Source organism: Bos indicus, chromosome 12 (assembly GCF_029378745.1).
Source record: "Bos indicus isolate NIAB-ARS_2022 breed Sahiwal x Tharparkar chromosome 12, NIAB-ARS_B.indTharparkar_mat_pri_1.0, whole genome shotgun sequence".
Taxonomy (NCBI): domain Eukaryota; kingdom Metazoa; phylum Chordata; class Mammalia; order Artiodactyla; family Bovidae; genus Bos; species Bos indicus.
This window is the reverse complement of record NC_091771.1, coordinates 86756201-86774833: the sequence shown is the minus strand read 5'-3', so window position 1 is coordinate 86774833 and position 18633 is coordinate 86756201. Positions and strand designations below refer to the sequence as shown.

At 40.5% G+C, this 18633-nt stretch overlaps 1 protein-coding gene across 3 annotated transcripts in view; it reads right to left on the bottom strand.

Annotated features, from left to right (window-relative positions):
• Positions 1-18633, bottom strand: part of MYO16 (myosin XVI) — a 518782-nt gene that overhangs the window by 415268 nt on the left and 84881 nt on the right. The window contains exon 1 of one of the 3 annotated variants that reach the window (XM_070800475.1): positions 3718-4285. The exons of 1 other annotated variant lie outside the window; for it this stretch is intronic. In XM_070800475.1, coding sequence (XP_070656576.1) covers positions 3718-3745 — 28 coding nt within the window. In that variant the 5' untranslated portion in view covers positions 3746-4285. Of the gene's footprint in view, positions 1-3717; positions 4286-18633 lie in introns of those variants that run through there. One more of the 3 variants, XM_070800474.1, reaches the window with a different exon arrangement.

The following is an 18633-nucleotide window of genomic DNA, read 5'->3' as shown; positions in this document are numbered from 1 at the left end:
AGTTCCTCCTCAGTTGTCATGGCTGAATTAGCAGTTCTGGAGTCCATCCATTGTAAATAACTTTAATCTTCCTCCAACCACAAAGGATGGTGCTCCAACCCCATGTGCTTAGAGAAGAACCGAGCTAGGGGAGACAGAAGCTTGGTGAAGTCGTTCCAACACTTTGATTCCCAAGATACAGAAGGAAATTTCATGGGGCAGACATGAAGCTTTTGCTCCAGTTTGTTAAGAGGAAACCAGGAGTGCAGTCACAAGATTTCACGAGGCCCTGGAATTCTGAGGCCCACAGCTCACCTGAGCTCCGTTTCTCATTTCTTCTGGGACCTCGGCTAAGGCTTCCGGCCAAACTGATACATCATCTCATCAGGTGACAGCGAATGAAAGTGAGAGTGTTAGTCGCTGAGTTCTGCCAGTCAGACTCTTTTCAACCCCATGGACCACAGCCCCCCAGGCTCCTCTGTCTATGGAATTCTCCAGGCAAGAATACTGGAGTGGGTTGCCATTTCCCTCTCTGGGGGATCTTCCCGACCCAGGGATTGAACCCAGGTCTCCTGTATTGCAGGTGGATTCATCACCATCTGAGCCAACAGGTGTGTCTGGCCAAGTTCACACATCATCCCACCAGGTACGACTCAGAGTCTCACTGCAGACCCCCCAGAAGGTCCTTCTGAGCCACAGAGACGCAGGAAACATCAGCACGTTGCGGTGGTGTTCCTAAACCTTCCTGCTACACCTCACTTCCACAATACGCTTTTACACTCGACTTTGTAACATTTCCGAGTGAGATGTATGGTGTGGCTCAACTGGTAAAGAATTCGCCTGCAAAGCGGGAGACCTGGGTTCAATCCCTGGGTTGGGAAGATCCCCTGGAGAAGGGGAAGGCTACCCGCTCCACTCTGGCCTGGAGAATCCCGTGGACGGGGGTCGCAAAGAGTCGGACGGGACTGAGCGACCTTTACTTTCACTTGTAGCGTTTCTGACTAAGACGTATGGTGCATGTGGAATTTGGTCAGGTCCCGTGGAGTCAGAAAGGAATATGGGTGTTGGTGTGGGTCTAATAAGCCATTTCTTTCTCTGAATAGTCTCTCCTACAGTGCCTTAAAGTTCTGCTTTTCTGACTGTAAAACATGCCCACTGTAGAGAATTTTTAAAACACAGAATAGTTTATCAAAGTAACTGATATTATTATCCTATAATTATGCATTTGATTAGCCATAAGTAATACATAAATATTTATATATAAATGTTTAATTATAATTGATTATTATGCTAATGGGTGATTATAATACCAATTATAATTCATTTTAATCAAAGTTAATTAAATTATAATAACTAATCATTCCATAAGTCAGAGTTAGCTACTGTTGCAATCTGTGTTCAGATCTTTCAGCATATACATACTTTAACATTAAATAATGACCATTTCCACAGGCGACTCAAAGTTCCTTCTAAGGACTCTTCATGGTCTCCCAACATCCTCATAAGGTTCACTCCTAGGACCACGTGAGGTTCTGTTGCCGAATACTTTCAGCTCTGTCTCCTTCCCTGGGATCACTCCACTTCCTGTATTGGAAGGAATCGGTCCATCATGGAAGTGGACACATGGTATCGTGATTAAACAGGGGCCGGAATAAAAAGGCAGGCGTGTGGAAGAAACAGAGCTCATCACAGAAGGAATGGAGTATGAAGAATGGAGCAACCGATCACCCCAGGACCAAGGTCAAGGGAACACAGTGCGATAATATCTTTTGCATCAGGAATCATGATTAAACTGTCGATTATGATCCTTATCAATAGCCCTTGCTGATTCTGTAAATGCCCTTGTTTCCCCGTCTATATTCTAATCGTCCTTCAAGATCAAAGTCAAGACTATAAAATGTCCCTTGAGTCACGGCACATGACGAAACAATGTCTGAGCTCCTTTCACCTGCTGTTCCATCCCACCGAGGAGAAGTTAGCATTTGACAATATCCATGCTGCCTTCACATTTTGCAGCTACTGCCAAACTCAGAGCTAAGGACACAGCCCAATCTTTAGTAAGAGGTTGGCAATTACTCTGATAAATTCATCAGGAACACTTTTTTCCCAGGTATTTGGAACATTTCCCCGTTCATTCATTTTAGATTTCACCTGGACTGCAAGAATGATCTCAAACGTGTCCCTGGGTCAGACATCATCCCTCCTAATTTTCTGAACTTCTAAATTCAGATAATTCAGCTGCAACAGAAGGAACGTAGGGCAGGAAGGGGCAGCCTCAAGTTACATTTGATGACTGACTGCTCCCTGAACCTCCAAGTTCTGGCCACTCTGTCCCTTTGAGCTTCTGTTCATGCCCAGGGGTGCCTCCCACCAGATGGGTGCTCCCTCCCTGGGAGCACCCAGCTCCTTGTAGAAATGGCGCAGAGGGTTCCGGGAATTTCCTCTGCAGCAGCACAGGGAGGGGAGAGAGTGACATTCTGCTGGTGCAATGAAACATGAGGGGCAACACAAAAGCCAAGAGTGGGATCCCCTGTACGTTTCACCAGGATGGGAACCCCAAGATTTCTGGGGTTCAAAGACTCCTCCTGATTCCTAAAGATGCTGCCCATGCTTAATAAATCACTTTCAATTCATTAAAGAGCTAATTTTTAAACTTGCAAACAAGTGATTTTACAAATGAATTGTTTCTGGAGTTAAAATTGTCCTGCAAGCCAAAATCATGCTTCTATGGGTGTGCTGAATAGCATGGAGTTTTTCTTTTCATGAATCATAGAGTTTTCATGCCTATATGTATTCCCCACAAAGGTGACTATTGTCCCTTCCATATTATCGTGATTGTTTTAGGTCCCCTTTCAATATCCATTCCAAACACATGTTCCCTGAATGATGTTACTTAAATTTAACATTATTATGTCTTCTGCCAACCTTCATCTTAGGAAGGAACCATTTTCTACAAATATCATTCATCACTTTCAGACAATGACATACATGTACAGAACTTTACAGAAGTGCTACAGGAGAAAAAAAAATGCATGTCTACCAAGCTATTTTTACCAAAAATGTCTCCCTCTTCATTATAAACCAGAAAAGGCTTAGATGCAGCGTTATCTAGCTCAGAAAATCCTGTTAAAAATTCAGAAACTAAAGAAACCCTTCATGAACCCATGAGAAAAGCCAGTGCCAAACTATTTTTCACCAAACTGGCATCAGTGTGGAGCGTCTGGTCACAGATGTTACCTGAGTCCCTGAGTACGGCAAGGTGAACGGTACAAGGACAAAAGTTTACAGTCAAGGATAAACCCAAGGTGAAGCTCACAAGTTAAGCATGAAATGTAGACACAAGCAGCACAACCCCAGAATAAAATAAGCAAATGGAGTCAGCCACGTATTAACAAGCTAAGTTTCTATGCCCACATTTTATTCATATATGTGTATACCTAGAAATAAACCTTATAAAATTCTTTTTCAATAACTGCTTTTTTAAAAAAATTGCTGTATCTTGTTCTTCAAAAGCTAGAGTTCTAAAGATTTCGATACTATCAGCATTTGGATCACACTGGAATTATTTCAGAATCCGGTAGGAAGAGGACATTCATTTAGCATGTGAAACACCTTTCAAAGTCACCATTCTCTGTCACTCAGGCACATGTGGCATGCCAGCAGACCGGCTGGCATCTGCATAAAATAGTATTTCAAGACCACGAATAATCCGATGAGCCAAAGAGCAAGGTTACTTACAGCACTTGATAAAATGAGAGTGAAACATCTTTCCATCTCAGACAGAAATCTTGCTACGGATTCCAGCATTCTCTTCGGCTACAACTGTCGTCCCCAGGAAATGCATTACTGAGAGCTCCTACTCAGGTGGCACTTTACCGCGGGACGCATTACTGAAGCGAGGCTCAGTTCCACGGCCGTGCAGAAAGCTCCCGACTCATTCTCATTCAGCAGCTGGAGTTCAGATCGCGTCCCCCGAGGCTCTGGAGCCACCACTGCTGCACGTGCTATTGCAGCCCCTTGATTGACAGGGCTCCTGGTGCCAGGAACCCAGGAATAGTCGCGGCTAATTGGTCCTCACAGATACCCCACCTTCCGCCGGCTCCGAGGTGTGCTGCAGTGCGGCTCTCTCTCCCGGTCCTGCCTGTTAATGGCTTTCAATAGCTTTCAGATGAGGGGGCTGCAGAGAAGCGACTGCAGGAGGGACCCTGAATCTCATTTCTGCACGCTGTCCATGAGCCAAATGTGACCAGATTCTTAGCTGGTCCCGAGCTGATTATTTTTAGTTGCCACCAGTTGCTGTGTGTGAACAGAACATTGATAGTGGCATCTCAGAATAACCACCTCCTAGAATCACAGGTCTTAGGAGCTGCCTCTCCTAATGAGGAAATTGCATTGTGCTTCTCAATCCATCTTGCTGGTTTTCTACGCAGAATGTGAAACTTAAAGGATCCACAAAAAGCTTTTGGTTTGCAACGCTTTACAAATTTAGGTTTGCTGCTACCTCTGCAGACTGCAGTGAATGCCACTGTACAAGCCGGCAAAGTAATTCTCACTGAATTGGATTCAGGAAGAAGGATGTGTATGATCTTCAAGGGTTATTGCAATAAAAAAGTATAAAAATATCATATTCACAATGCAATAGCTACATGAACCAAAGAAAAGGTCATTTATAAGTCGCTTATGAATACAACATAATTTTTAAATTAATTTTTTAATGATGATCTCAAAAAGAAGTTGACATAGTCAAGAAGCTGTGTTTCAAATTTTGAGGGCGTGGGAAGATGAATATGAACAATGTACATCCTTCTAAGATAGAAGCTTAGGTCTTAGGTTCCCTTACTAAGCTAAACTCAAAGAGTAACGCCATTATTAAACCCAAAGATTGTAAAATTCAAGTCTATGCAACAAAGACCATAACTTAGATGACAATCGAGGAATCATTCTATTTTTGGAGTACGACACAGAAGAACGAGTTCAAGGTTTCGATCAGAATGGCCTGATTTCATATTTAGATTCTATCCCTCACCATGGTGTCAAACTGGACAAGTGATTTGGCTTCCAAGAGTCTTAGCTTCCTCACCTACAGATGGCAAGTACAAGTCTTAACCTTTGCTGTGAAGGTCCGAAAGATGTATATACAAATTCTAGTTGATATCATTGATTTTCAACAAAACGGGAGCATCAGCAGTAACAAGGAAGTGATTGACATTTAGCTATATACCAAATGACTACTATAGACACTTGAAGTGGTTTCCCCAAGAATTAGAATGAGGCTTTCAGTCATTATCATCAATGCATAGTCCTCATTTATTCGTTCATTCCGTATTACTTACTGAAAGTCGTTGTGATCAAGTCACCATTTTAAGTGCTTTTCAGGAATTAAAAACATGTCTAAACCATACCCTTTATATACATGGATTATAGAGTCTACTGTCTAAGATTTCCTTATGTGTTTTGAAATGATTTCTTATAAAACTATAAAAGACAACTACATGTATCAGCTTCCAGCAAAGAACAAAAGTCTCTCCTCTTACTTTAACACAAGTCTTCACATACACACATAGTAATACGACTTTATATGAATATCATTCAGTGTCTCTTTGGGGAAAGTACAGCTGATCTTGATACAGCTGTCCCCTCCTCTGAACAAAAGGTGATGTGTGTTATCTATATAACCTCCATTTCTTTGTTTTCTGCAAATTGCACATCTCTACATAATACATACTCAACATCCTAAGTGAGTCCTATGATACCATTTATTCATCGAAAGGAAAAAAATATAATGTATGAGTCAGAGAAGCATGGTATATGCTTGGCAAAGAAAATATGAAGAAGTGATTGAAAATATGATTGAGTTGAGCTTGAAAAATCTATTATTAAGTAACTTAAGCCATGCCTCCTACAAGAGCTCTTGTGTGTGTGTGTGTGTGTCTGTGTGTGTGTGTGCACATGCGTGCTCAGTAGTATCCAACTCTCTGCCTCAGCCATGTCCAACTCTTTGCAACCCCATGGCCCACCAAGCTCCTCTGTCCATGGGGTTCTCCAGACAAGAATACTGGAGTGGGTTGCCATTTCCACCTCCATGGGATCATCCCAACCCAGGGATTGAACCTGCGTCTCTTATGTCTCCTGCATTAGCAGGCAGATTCTTTACCACTAGCATCACCTGGGAAGCCCTATAAGAGCTCTTATTAAAGTCTTCTGTGAGAATTATCATCTTTCCCCATAGATCAGGGGCTCATTACCAAATGTGCTTATTATGGATTCATTACATAAACATTTGACAAGTCACTGACTCTTGCTACTTGAAGTACATTGGGAAAGGTGACTTCATCCTTGCCGTCAAAGAGTTTATAATCTGGTGAAACATATGCAATCAAGTTAGGACAGTGTAGTGTACTAAAAACTCTATGACAAGAACTGTGTGTAGGAGCAACATCCAACCTACTTTTGGGTTAAATGAGACTATCACCAGAAAGTTATTCTTAGCTTTATCAAAATACTTAGAATCTGGTTCATATGGATTTTTTGGTTTATAATAGATTTTTATAGTAAATATAAAAAACTATTATAATCAATATATAATCTATATATAATAAGTCTATTATAATTTGGTTTATAATAGATCTTTTCAGACTGAACTCAATCATATTTTCAATAGTATACTTTCTTTGCCAGGCACATACCATACGTCTCTGACTCTCATACATTATATTTTTTTTCTTTTTGATGAGTAAATTGTGTCATAGAACTCATTTGTCTTAAGATGTTTGTCAAGTATGTATTAGGTAATACACAATATTATGTATTATGAACTGTAGATACATCTAATTCTCCTTGATTAAGAGTTTCTCTCATCTTTTCTTCTCTCAGAACCCAACACTCATGCTCAAAACACTAGTAGAATTACGTTTAACCACACAGAAATATATCTTTATATTTTCCATCATTATCAAACAAAACGTAGCTTCTATTACAGGCATGATAACTGAGGAAAAATAAATTTGGCTCTATTCACTTCACTTCCTTTATAAAAAACAATGAAAAATACTGGTAATTTACAACTGTTTAAATTCCTTGATCTCTGCCCAACTCTACAAAACTTAATTCAGTGTTAGAAAGTCACATGGACCACATTGGGGTCCTCTGAGTCTGATATAAGAAATGTAACAGAAGAATCGGTGACGATGGAGGCAATAAAGACCTAGACTGGGTTAGATATAATGTTAATGATTTATTTCACAAGAATATGTCATTAGGTACAAAAGGAAATTCCACATTTGAAAGTTATTTTTCATTGCTACAAAACTTAAAGGCTAGTAACGCATGAGGATTTGATTATCATTCAGAATTTATGGTGAACAATTGTTCTCACTGAATGTCATGAACAATATTTCAAAAGCAATTTGGAATAATAAAGAAATTCATGTTTCTCTTTTATACACCAAACATCTGCTCACTGTTCATGCTAATTCTGATTTTTTTAAAAAATGGCTTTTTTTTTCTTTTAAAGGTTAGCATCATTATACCAGGTTTTTTTTCAAATAAGTCTGAACTATTTCCAGAAAAACAACAACAAAAAAGAAATATGAAACTGGAATGATTCTAATGACAGACAAGTACTTGCTTACTATTAAATATCTTTAAAAGTGGGATACATGTGACACCAAGCTTCAAAATAGTTTTTCTCATGAAAACTCATAGGTGAAATACCCATTTAAAATCCTATTTGGCGGGATCTGTCATGCCGGACTTTGTGCAGATAATTCCCAAATCCAACACTTCTGCATTTTTTTCAGAATTTAGTCAATGGTAGAATTAAAACTCAATTTTATAGAAACCACCAGTTTAGGTAGGGTACTATAAAAATTCCAAATGAGGCTATAAATCACATGCACAAATTGTTAGTTAAGCAACTGCAAGTCCTGGGACAAAGTCATCTTTGTTTCTGCTGGAATTGGTCAGGGGCTTAAAAATATTAGACTTCGATGAAGAAAATCACAGACAGGTTTAGGAACCTTAATCCACAGGTAATCAACCTCCACAAATGTCTGGAAACCTAATTTATAGCATCGCCCATCACAAATAATGAATACTTCTGAATGATGGAGTCGAGGTCTTCTCTCCTGAGGACAATAATCTGGGTTAATCATTTAGGACCCTATAAGGTTAAATGGTCCAAAGGCTGTGAAGAAGGAAAGCCCCAAGTTTTCAAGAAGAAAAGCTGTAAATACACTCAGTTCTTGCTAGACTTTCGCCTCACTAGTCATCCCCCCTGCCCCTCAGGACCAGGATCGAGCCTGCCTTGCCTGACTGATCAGACCCCGGCCTCTCCATGCGTGCTCCCTTCCACAGTCTGCTGACTGTTGGAGCCAATGTGGTTTTCAATCAGACCATTCAACCATTGGCAATCAGATTTCAGGTCTCCTCACCTTCAAAACAGCCTCAGAAGTCTCCTTCCAGAACGAGCGGACATTTAACTTAGATGTGGACAATGGTGGGGCTAACAGAGGAAAGAATTTACAATATGGATCTGAATGGCTAGAAGAGAGAATAGAATAATGTAGACCACCCTTTCTGTGTCAGCATAACAGTGAGGACGCAAACCCAGCTGAGCACGGCTTGAGGGTCTAGATGTGGATATGTACCATAAGGGACAGAAAATGTTCATCAGCATTTACACTAATATTTTCATAGAGGAGCAATGTAAAGTAAAAAAAAAAAATTACAATTTTGAAATTGCCCCACAAAAGATTAAAAATTAATTTTTATGCAATGCAATAGAGCCCACAGAATTCTCTAGGCAAGAATACTGGAGTGGGTAGCCATTCCCTTCTCCAAATATATACATATATATGTACAGTGCTCAGTTGCTCCAGTTGTGACCAGCTCTTTGTGACTGTAGCTTGCCAGGCTCTTCTGTCCATGGGATTCTCCAGGCAAGAATACTGGAGTGCGTTGCCATGACCTCCCCCAGGGGATCTTCTTGACCCAGGGATTGAACCAGCGTCTCCTGCACTGCAGGCAGATTCTTCACCACTGAGGCACTGGGGAACCCCACATATATATTGAACCAGAAAAATAGATAACATATAGAGAGACAGATAAGGATGCCGCTATACACACAGGCTATATGGATGCTCAAATTGATTCATAAGGGCATCTGGTTACCACATACATTTTGTGATTTTTTTTTTCTCACTAATTACAACAAAATACTTTGAATTCTAATGTGCTGTGTGCTTAGTCGCTCAGTTGTGTCCAACTCTTTGCAATCCCCATGGAGCCTGTCAGGATCCTCTGTCCATGGGGATTTTGCATGCAAGGAATACTGGAGTAGGTTGCCATGCCCTCCTCTAGGGGAACTTCCCAACCCAGGGATTGAACCCAGATCTCCCACATTGCAGGCAGATTCTTTACTGTCTGAGCCATCAGGTACCTAGCAAGGGAAATTTGTAAAACCTTCACAAATTCATTCACTTGGATTTTGACAACCACTTTCAAATCTCTCCAGCGTATGTTACGACTATCTAGGCTGACTTGCCCATTTTCAGACATTGTTTCACCTCCCCAAGTGTGACCTTGCCAACAAGAGTCTGCACATCTTAACTACAAGTACGCAGTGGACAGTGTCAGCTTGTGTCTGTATGACTGCACCTAAGTGTGTGTGCACAGGTGCATGGACAGGAATGACGAAGTCTTCTCCACCTTGTTCTTCAATCCCCTTGGAGCAGTGAGCCACTCTGTAACTGGGAGAACAAGCACAGGAATGACACTCCACTGATGATGAGTAACTATGGACATCAGCGATGGGCCAACTCAGAGCTAGATCTGGGACAGGAGGGTCAGATAATTGGGCGGATCTGTACACAACTGTCAACTAGAAGACAATCAGCTAAAGTATCGGGTTGGCCAAAAAGTTCATTCAGGTTTTTCGTAGCATCTTACAGAAACACCCAAACAAACTTTTTGGCCAACCCAATATTTAGATGACCTCATATATGTCAATTTTCCTGAAAAGGATGAAAGGAATTTTGAGACAATTAAATCTGGAGGCTACTTTACACTTTCCCAGTTTATATACATTCCTTTAAAAAATGTCTCATAGAAAACATCTCCTTGTCTACAATTTAACCACCCATGCACTTATCCACATACATAACAAGTTACTCGTTCACTTTGTATGCATCCTTTGATATTCACTTCAAACCCATTTAACCTAAAAACTCTTCTTGGCTGATGTTGGCTAAGTAAGTCCTGGCCTTACCTTGAACCCTCTGCTCCCTTTTCCATGGGACAGTCCATCTAGCCTCTGATAATACAATGCTTTAATATATTCTTTACTTGTATCACAGAAAAAGCCTCTTTTAGTAAATAATTACTTATTTGAGGTATAGACTTTCTAATTTTCTTATTCCCTATGAAGGTTAAAACATCAGTGAACACTCAAGGGTCATCAAATGAAGAAACAGAGAATTAGAAATACTCTAATGCATCTTCTGGGGCACTACACGTAACCTCAGAGGAATATTTTATTCAATGCAGGATTATCAAACAACTGGGAAAACATTACTATACTTGAGAAAGGAGAAGAGGTGAGAGGTGGAGTGGAAGATAAGCCTTCTTCATGTGAGTGTAAAGATACAATAAATTTATTCATTTGCCTTTTCAGTTCCCTACAAAGGCTTCTTTAAAAGGCCTTATAAGATGATTTGAGGGCAAGTTTAAACACTGATGACTTCCTTCTTCCAAATAAATTCCCTGGTTTCAGATTTTACCTTTCTTGTTTGTTTTTTAGTTATGTTTTAACTGGAGGATAATTGCTTTACCATGTTGTGCTGATTTCTGCCATATAACAACGAGAATCAGCCATGATTATACACTCACCCCTCTAGGTCATCACAGAGCACCGGCCGGGCTCCCTGGTTACATGGCAGCTTCCCACTAGCTGTGTGTTTAACACGTGAGAGTGTATACATGTTAACGCTGCTCTCTCAATTCGTCCCACCCTCTTCTGCCCCTGCTGTGTCCACAAGTCCTCTCTCTAAGTCTGCATCTCATTCCCTGTAAATAATAGGTTCATCAGTACACTTTTTCTAGATAAAGAAGATGTGGTACGTATATACGATGGAATATCACTCAGCCATCGAAAGGAAACAAATTTGAGTCAGTTGTGAGGTGGATGAACTGGAGCCTGTTACACAGATTTCACTTTAGCTTTCAAAGGATAATGTATGGTCTCTAAACTGGGCAAGGGGGTGGGAGGCATGCAGACAAAATGTTAACAGTATTTTAAAGTGATTTGGAAAAAGAACTGTATGGTGAAATATCCAAATCCATAAATAATATTATTTCCCAAACTTAGAAACTTAATTTTTTTTGAGAAATTGCAATAGAACTCATTGTTTGGGAACAGATCTCCATAACTGTTTGCACGTCTACACAATCTGCTCTGCAGGGCAAAGGGCATCAGCCACTTTGGTTTAAGGATAATTGCCTAAAAACACTCCTGGGAGGCTAGGGATGGGGTAGCTCTGGGGAGATTTGGAGAATCATCTCTCCAGACTCATCTGGTTATATTTGAAGGTGATGGAGATGGAGACATCCTCCTCCCTCTCTAGAGGTCTGCATCCTGTGTGTGTGTGTGTGTGTGTGTGTGTGTGTGTGTGTGTAGATGGGGAGAAGTGCCCAAAGTCTACATAAGCTTCGTTTTCTAATTCTCTCCAAACCCACTGTAATAAGGGGCTTCCACTGCATTTTTTGGTGGGGACTGGGGCTCAGGAAACCAGCACTGGGATGCTGTGTGAGAACACAGTCTGCTCTCTGATCCGTAATCCATGACCTCACATTTCTCGCGGAATCTCTCTCTGCTCTGCCTTCTTTTTTCTCTTCCTCTTTCTCCCCATCTTCTCCCTCATCCCCTTTCTCCCTCTCCCTCCTTTTCATGTCTTTGGATGATTGGAGAACCTTCTCAGAGTTAAGCAATAAAGACATGGCCATTCTGCCAACCTTGGGTGAAGCTGATGAAATGCTAGGAGGATGGTGCCTCCTTTGCAGCACCAAGGCTCCTGCAGTGAGTGACCTAGAGAGGTGAAGGTGGAGAAGAGGCGAAGGCGGGTAAAGTGAGGTGGGGACACAGGAGGACAAGAATCTGACCCACGGCCCCTCCCTGTGCCCCACGCCTTTGTCCTCAGCTTAGCTGTGCCTGACTGCTTTATCGCTGCAACGCCCCCTGCCTCTGCATCCTATTCAGGTTTATTTATGTCCACTGTGGGCTTTCTCTCAAAACACTAATATGATGCTAATCAAATGATGTTTACTCTTACACCTAGAGTATCCATCATGGCAGACACTGCAATGTGGGGTCAGTCATCCATAAACGCACAAAAGGGTTTAGAAAAGATTTACAGATAGAGTAGGACATTATAGAAGGGAGAGGGGGTATATCTTTATATGTGGGAATTAAGTGGGTAGAGAAGAATGGACTTTTTAGATGCTTATAAAGCATCTAAGCTGGAGCACCTTTAATAGAATCGTTTTTCAATTTAATAGATATATGCTGGCAATCATATGTAAGCTGTTAATAGTATAGAATAATTTCCAGAGTGCCAAAGATGTTGATACACATCTCTAGACCCCAATATGGAGGTGCTAATTAAGTGGTTTAAGGTAGGTAACAGTGTGAAGAAATACCACCAAAATAAAAGTCTCACATGAAGCTGATGGGGGATATTTTGAGGGTGTCAAATTACAGCTCTTGGTTTACAAGAAGTTCAATAGCAGGTTAAAACTAATTTATGATGATAGAAGTCTTTAAAGTGAAGTATTGATGGAAAAGGAGCATGAGGGAACTTTCTAGAATGATGAAAATGTTTCCAAGTTGATCAGGATTATATAAGTACAAATATATAGAGATATAAGGGTATATAAAGATTTACTGAACTGTAAGATTTGTGCATTTTACCATATCCAAGTGTTTCTCTAATTATATCTAAGATTTTATTTTTAAGTGTCAAAGAAAGTGAAATAGTTCCTAATACAGCAGCAAGAGGTAATAGCAAAAGAAAGATCTCCAAGGTGTATAAAGCTAAGGCAATTCACCCGACATTTATTCATTTAACAGCCACTCACTGACAGGCTACATACATCATGTTTCATCCTCGGGGCCAGGCTTATTTAATCTGGAACCTCATAAACTCCCCGAGACTCTCTGGAGAGGGTGCACAGCTTTTCAAAGGGGTCCCTGACCTCCCCAAATAAAGACCACTCTTGAGACTGACGGAGAACAGCTAGCAGATTTTAAACAGATGAGCTAAATGTTGAAATTTCTCTGAAGGGCAAACTTGAGGGAAACAAGATGAGTAACAGGGAAGTAAATTAAAAGCTCTTATTAAAAGCCCAGGGTCTTCCCCAGTGGCTCCACTGTAAAGAATCTGCCTACAATGCAGGAGTCCCTTTCAATCCCTGGGTCGGGAAGATCTCCTGGAGAAGGAAATGACAACCCACTCCAGGGTCCTTGCCTGGGAGGTCCATGGGGACAGAGGAGCCAGGTGGGCTGCCATCCATGAGGCCACAAAGAGTCGGACACGACTGAGCAACTGAACACAGAGGGGACAGAGAAGGTTTTCAGGAAACAGTGATGCTGAGATTGCCAGGATGGGAAGTGAGATGCAGCAGGGGAGAAGGGAGACCAAACTGGCCACCACTGTCTAGCTGCTTGCTCTTCAGTGAGGTCCTGAACAGACAGCAGAGGAGGAAGACGCAGAGGAGAACAGGGAGGAGAGGTCTGGGGGAAGGTCAATAAGCTATTCTCCGGAGACAAAAATGTAACCAAGCAGGGCCCTAAGAGACCTTCTGAAAACAGAGCTCCCTCCAGCATCCTCCGCCTACCTCCCGTCTGTAGAAAACCTTTAGCCCCCTAGGCTTTTATTCTAAAGGATAAATTTAACCAAAGAAGTGATGAATAAATGAAGATTTGATCCACAAAAGAGTGCACTGAGTAATGCAATGATATAAATCAATATAACTTTCCAAACAGGGAAAACTAAGCCATGACATTTTCTGTTTTTTTTTTTTTTAATTTAAATTCACATTCAGTAAGTAAAATTAAAGGGAGGAAATTAGGCAGCCTCAAATCTATTCAGGAAGAAGATTTCATAGAATCTGATGGATTCCTTGATGGTGGGTTGGGAGATTGCAGAAGTTGAGATCTCTGTGCCTGCCTAGGACATTTTGAGGACCACGGTGAGGGCTACAGACATCAGGATGAGCTCAGAGACAGTCTATTTTAGGATGAGGTGGCTTCCTGATCTTTCAGGGAAGCATGAAATAGGGAATGAGTCATTTCAATCTACCTAGGAAGGAAGAAAGATAAGGAAGTCCAGATTTCAGAATAGCATACACTGGTCAGAAAAGGGAAATGCATGTTTTAATTTTATAATAGACTGCCCAGTATGGAGGTAGACAGCTGTAGACAGTGCTGTCTTGAAACGAAACCCAGAACAATCTGAATGCCTCTGACAACCACTCAGGCACTTTCCATGTCTTTGGATTTGCCAATTATGGACATTTCATAAAAGGAATCATACTATATGTGGCTTTTTGTGTCTAGCTTCTAAACTTGGCATAATATTTTTGCAGCATGGAACAATGCTCTTTCCTTTATATGGTGGAATAATACTCCGTGTGTCTGTGTGCGCTCAGTCGTGTCCAACTCTTTGCAACCCCATGGACTGTAGCCCACCTGGCTGCTCTGTCCATGGAATTTCCCAGGCAAGAATACTGGAGTGGGTTGCCATTTCCTCCTCCAGGGGATCTTCCCAACCCAGAGATCAAACCCATGTCTCCTGAGTCTCCTGCATTTCAGGCAGATTCTTTACCACTGGGGCACCAAACAGTGGATTGGAAGCCAAATCCACTGTATGGACAGACATTTTGCTTCGCTGTTTCAATTGATGGATATTTGGGTTGCTTCCACTTTTTACTATTATAAATAATATTTCTATGAATCTTTATGTATAGGTTTTTGTTTGGACATTTTTTAAAATTATCTTGGGTAATATGCTGGAAGTAAAAGTGAAAGTCGCTCCATCGTGTCCGACTTTTTGCGACCCCATGGACTTTACAGTCCATGGAATTCTCTAGGCCAGAATACTGGAGTGGGTAGCCTTTCCCTTCTCCAGGGGATCTTCCCAACCCAGGGATCGAAGCCAGGTCCCCTGCATTGCAGGTGGATTCTTTACCAGCTGAGCCACCAGGGAAACCCAGGGAAATAGTATATGCCTACTGGTAGAATTTCTGGGTCATATGATAACCCTGTGTTTAAAATTTTGCATAGCAACCAAACCGTTTTCAAAGTGGGTGCGCCCTTTAACGATGATACCAGCAGGGTACTAGAGCTGTAAGTTCTTCACAGACTGGTCAGGACTTGACACTATCTGACTGACTTTTTAATTTTAATCATTCTAGTGGATGTTGAGTGTAACTTGTAGTTTTGATTTCCATTTCCTTACTTTTTCTAGTAATGTTGAGCATCTTTTCATGGGCTTATTAGTCATCTGTATGTCCCCTTTTAGGAAAAGTTTATTCAAGTTCTTTGCCCACTTTTTAATGGGGCTGTTTGTCTTTTCATTGTTGAATTATAAAAGTACTTTATATATTCTAGAGCAAAGCTCCTCATCAGATATATAATTTTCAAATATTTCCTCCCATTATGTGAGTTGTATTTTCATTTCATTGTCTTGATGGTTCTCTTTCTACAACATAGTTATTCATTTTGATCTATGAAGTTTATCTTTTTTGACTAATGAGTTTAGTCTCATATCTAAAAACAACCATTGCTAATCCAAGGTCATAAGGATTACAAGGTCACATTACTTCAATGTTTCATCCTAAAAATTTTATCATTTTAGCTCTTACATATAGGTCTGTGGGCTTCCTTGGTGGTTCAGACAGTAAAGAAACTGTATTCTCTCAAAATACAGGAGATCCAGGTTTGATCCCTGGATCAGGAAGATCCCCTGGAGAATGTAAAGGCTCCCCACACCAGTATTCTTGCCTGGAGAATTCCATGGAAATATGAGTCTGGCAGGCTACAGTCCATGGGGTTGCAAAGAATCAGACACAACTGAGCAACTAACTCTTCCACTTTTCTCTTTAGGTCTATGATTTAAGTTAATTATTGTATATGCTGTGAAGTATAAATCCAGCTTCATTCTTCTGAATGTGGATATTCAGTTGTCTCTACACTATTTGCTGAAAAGCCTACTGACGCCCCATTGGACAGTCTTGACAATCTTGTCAAATACTGACCATAAAGGTAAAGGATTTTCTCTGGACTCTTGATTTCATCCCACTGATCTATATATCTACGTTTTTTCTAGTACCATACTGTCTTGAATACTGCAGCTCTGTAGTAATTTTGAAATGGAAAACATCGGTATTGTTCCTCTTCAAGATTGTTTTGGCTAGTCTGGGCTCCTTGAATTTAAATATTAATTTTAAGCTCTAATTGTCAATTTATGAAAAAAAGGTAATTTTAATAGGAGTTGCATTTAATCTGTAGACCAGTTTGTGGAGCACTGATATCTTTTCAACATTAAGTCTTTTTGATCCATAAACACAAAATGCATTTCTGTTTATTTTAGGACTTCTTTAATTTCTCTCAACAATGATTTGTATTTTTAAAAACACAAATATTGCATTATTTTGTTAAATTTATTCCTAAGTATTTCATTCTTTTTGATGCTATTTCTAAGTGAAATTGTTTTCTTAAATTCGTTTTTGGATTGTTCATTGTTGCCTTATAGAAATACAACTGATTTCTGTTCACTAATTGTTTATCCTGTAAATTTGCAAAACTCACTTATTAATAATGTGTGTTGGGAGGGAAGAGATTCCTTAGATTTTCTATATGCAAGATCAAGTTTTCTAAGAATAGATCATTTTACTTCCTCCTTTGCAATCTCAGGGCTTCCCAGGTAGCTTAATGGTAGAAGAATCCATCTGTCAATGCAGGAGATGCCAGAGACATAGGTTTGATCCCTGGGTGGAAAAGATGCCCTGGAGGAGGAAATGGCAACCCACTCCAGTAGTCTTGCCTATTACTGAGTTAAAGTGATGAGAGAAAATATCTTCTTGATCTTAGGGATGAAGCTTTCTGTCTTTTACCATTATATAATTTGAGTTGTGGGTTTTTCATAGATGTTCTTTATCAGGTTGAGGAAATTTCCTTCTACTGAGTATTTTTATCATGAAAGTGTTGTCAGATTTTGTCAGATGTCCTTTCTGAGTCTACTGAGATTATCATGTGGTCTTTGTCCTCTGTTCTGTTAACCGCACATTGATTTTCATGAGTTAAGCCAACCTTGCATTCCTGGGATAAATCCTACTTGGTCATGGCATATAATCCTTTTTATATATTTATGGATTTGATTTGCTAGTGTTTTATTGGATCCTCTTCTTTTTATATTCATATGGGGCTTTTGTGTAGTTTTTTATTTGGAAGGTCTTTGTGTGGTTTTAGTATTGGGGAGATACTGTCTTCATAGAATGATCGGGGAAGAGTCCTTTCTCTTCTAGCATGACACTAAGTTTTGAGAGTGTTTTGTTACACATTAAAGCCCTAACTCACATGAACATAATATGCTGGCATAATAACTTCACTGGATGTCAAGAATTAAAGAGACGGAAGGAGTAAAGACGCATTTTAGAAAGTCTCAAGCATATCCAGAAATGAGGGCATATTTCGATGCCATCACTCATTTACATATTTCCAATGTTTTTACAGGCAGAATGTCAAATCCAGAAGAAATATGTAGATTTTCCCAGACATTCAAATGTGTCCTACTATATTTAGAAAAAGCGGAAAACAAGTAGCTTCACGTTTTCGTCAAATTTATTTGTACTTTAGCCATTCTCAATGTGTCCAAACTACTTTCTTGACCTTTAGACATGTCCATAATCAATCCCACCTTTCCAAGCTATACCCATTATTCAACAACTTTAGTCAAGTTTACTTGTGGGCCCTTTCAGCTCCACTCCCTAAATAGTATATCACCTTCAAATGTGCAGTGCTATTTCTTGCTTCAGAGTCTGTCTCCGAATCATCCCCTCTCCTCATCCTGGCTACTTCTCCATAAATTGTATCCTAGTTTAATTTCGGGACCCAGTTAAAATAAGAACTACCCTTTCTTAGTTTATTTTCTCATTCAGCAGGAGAGACAGGGTCTACTAACAGAGGAGAAGAACACGAAACGTTGCTTCTGATTACCGACTGTACATGCCCTGCAGTCTAAGGGTAGAGGGCAGAACGTAACTGGAGGATCGGTTGTCATGGACTCCAGTCCCTACCTCAGTTCTCCCCACCTATCCAATCTCACTGCCTCATACCCGATAGAACTGCTTTCTTGAGCTCCCCTGTGTGTGGGTTAAGGATAATCTTGGCATCCATCACTTGATACGCCATTTATTCACTTGCTTGGGAGCCTTCTGTGAAATCCACATATGCAAGGACCATGTCTTATTTGACATTTTAACCTAGCTACTGTACTTGGGGCATGTTAAGTGGTAAATTAGAACAGTGCATTCAGTTCAGTTCAGTTGCTCAGTCATGTCTGACTCTTTGCGACCCCATAGACTGCAGCAGGCCAGGCC